The sequence below is a fragment of a genome, unplaced genomic scaffold (assembly GCF_019419815.1).
Source record: "Pyrus x bretschneideri cultivar Hongxiangsu unplaced genomic scaffold, Pyrus_bretschneideri_v1 Contig16, whole genome shotgun sequence".
NCBI lineage: Eukaryota > Viridiplantae > Streptophyta > Magnoliopsida > Rosales > Rosaceae > Pyrus > Pyrus x bretschneideri.
In genome coordinates this window covers 7,413,110-7,414,873 of record NW_025999457.1, presented here as the reverse complement: position 1 = coordinate 7,414,873, position 1,764 = coordinate 7,413,110, and the positions used below count along the sequence as shown (strand labels likewise).

At 44.2% G+C, this 1,764-nt stretch overlaps 1 protein-coding gene across 1 annotated transcript; it reads left to right on the top strand.

Moving 5' to 3' along the window:
* On the top strand, positions 1-1,072 carry LOC103963149 (glycine-rich RNA-binding protein GRP2A). The gene is made up of 2 exons (XM_018651381.2): positions 1-166; positions 465-1,072. The coding sequence occupies exons 1-2, from the start codon at positions 53-55 to the stop codon at positions 846-848; spliced, it is 498 nt and encodes a 165-aa protein (XP_018506897.2). The 5' UTR covers positions 1-52; the 3' UTR covers positions 849-1,072.
* The last annotated feature ends 692 nt before the right edge of the window (positions 1,073-1,764 follow it).

Sequence of the window (1,764 nt, the reverse complement as noted above, 5' to 3'; positions counted from 1 at the left end):
TTCTTTCGACCTAAAATTCGAGTCCTTTTTGTCACTAGGGTTACTGGTAGCCATGGCCTCTGCCGAGATCGAGTTCCGTTGCTTCGTCGGAGGGCTCGCATGGGCCACCGACAGTGAGGCTCTGGAGAGGGCCTTTTCCCAGTATGGTGAGATCATCGAATCGAAGGTCCGTTTGACGGAGAGATCGGATCTGACCCGATTCGGCCTCGGCCATCAGTCGTTCTGTTCTTCTCTCTGATCTGATTCTGTTTCTCTCTGTGTTACTTGATCTATGATTCTCTGTTACTATCTATGATTCTTATTGTTACTCTCACAAAATCGGGTACGTTCATCTCAATCTTTCTCTCCCAAAGATTGACGATCGATCGGTTCCTTTTATTCTTTGAATTTTTTTGTGAATCTTTGATGTGATTTGGGTGTTTTATGTGTGGATCTGATGGGATCTGTGTTTTCTGTGGTTTTAGATCATCAACGACCGTGAGACGGGGAGGTCCAGGGGCTTCGGCTTCGTCACCTTCGGCAGCGAGCAGGCGATGAGGGACGCGATCGAAGGCATGAACGGCCAGAACCTTGACGGCCGCAACATCACCGTCAACGAGGCTCAGTCTCGCGGATCCGGTGGTGGCGGTGGCGGAGGTGGCTACAGCCGCGGAGGCGGCTACGGAGGTGGCTACGGAGGTGGCGGTCGCCGTGAAGGCGGAGGTGGTGGGTACAGCCGTGGAGGCGGTGGCGGTGGATACGGAGGTGGTGGTGGTCGTCGTGAGGGTGGTTATGGAGGCGGTGAGGGTGGCGGTGCTCGCTACTCCAGAGGAGGCGGTGGCGCTGAAGGCGGCAGCTGGAGGAGTTAGATTAGTGGTATAGGTGGTTTGGGTCATGTTAGTGTTGCCGTTTTCTGGTCATGTTTTAGGGTCAGGTTCTGATCTGGTTCTGGTTTCCGGGTTGTCCGATGGTGTTGGTGTGTTTTGTGCTCGATAATTTTGATCGATGATGCTGTTCCTATCTTACTTTTTATGTATTTTGGTTACCAAAGAACAAAAAATGGTGTGTTGAGAAAAAGTTCTTCGTTCGCATATATCTATCTCTGTGATTTGAGTTGAAATTTAAATATTTAATCGGTCATTAATCTAAAAAATGTAAACAAATACGTTTATTGTAATTAATAAATCTTAAGAAAATCATAATACAAATATTCAGAGTAGTAGTTACAGTTTGTCTCCCACTATATTTTCACTCACAAAAGTATAAGCCGAGAAATGATATTTTGTCAGGATTCAAGATATTTTGTCCCTGGGCTCGCGGTGCATGCGTGCATAATTCAGCCTAGAAATGTGCGCAATAATTAACGTTAAATTGTTAAATTATAAAATAATTGAGAAATATTCTTGTAGTGTTATAACGTTGGCATATAATTTAGTACTTATTTGGAGCTGTACCACTGCTCGACCAGGCCAGATAAAAAATGTACATAAACAGTTCTAGCTGAAATACTTAAAATAATTTTGCTACATCCTTAACAATAATTCTGCCACTTGGACTAGGAGTAGCCTTTTTAGCTCTAGCTTAACGTAAAGTACTGACTTTTGTTCAACGTTAAAAGGGTGGTCCCGATATAGCGGGATCGTTCGAAACTTCTCCTTAGCTGTACCGCTGGTGGTATATACTTGTATGTGATTGGATCAACAATGTTTTATATGTTGACATGTAAATTAACGTCAAATTGTGAAATTGTAGAATCTCACCTTTTGAGTCTCTTAGTTTTTCTCT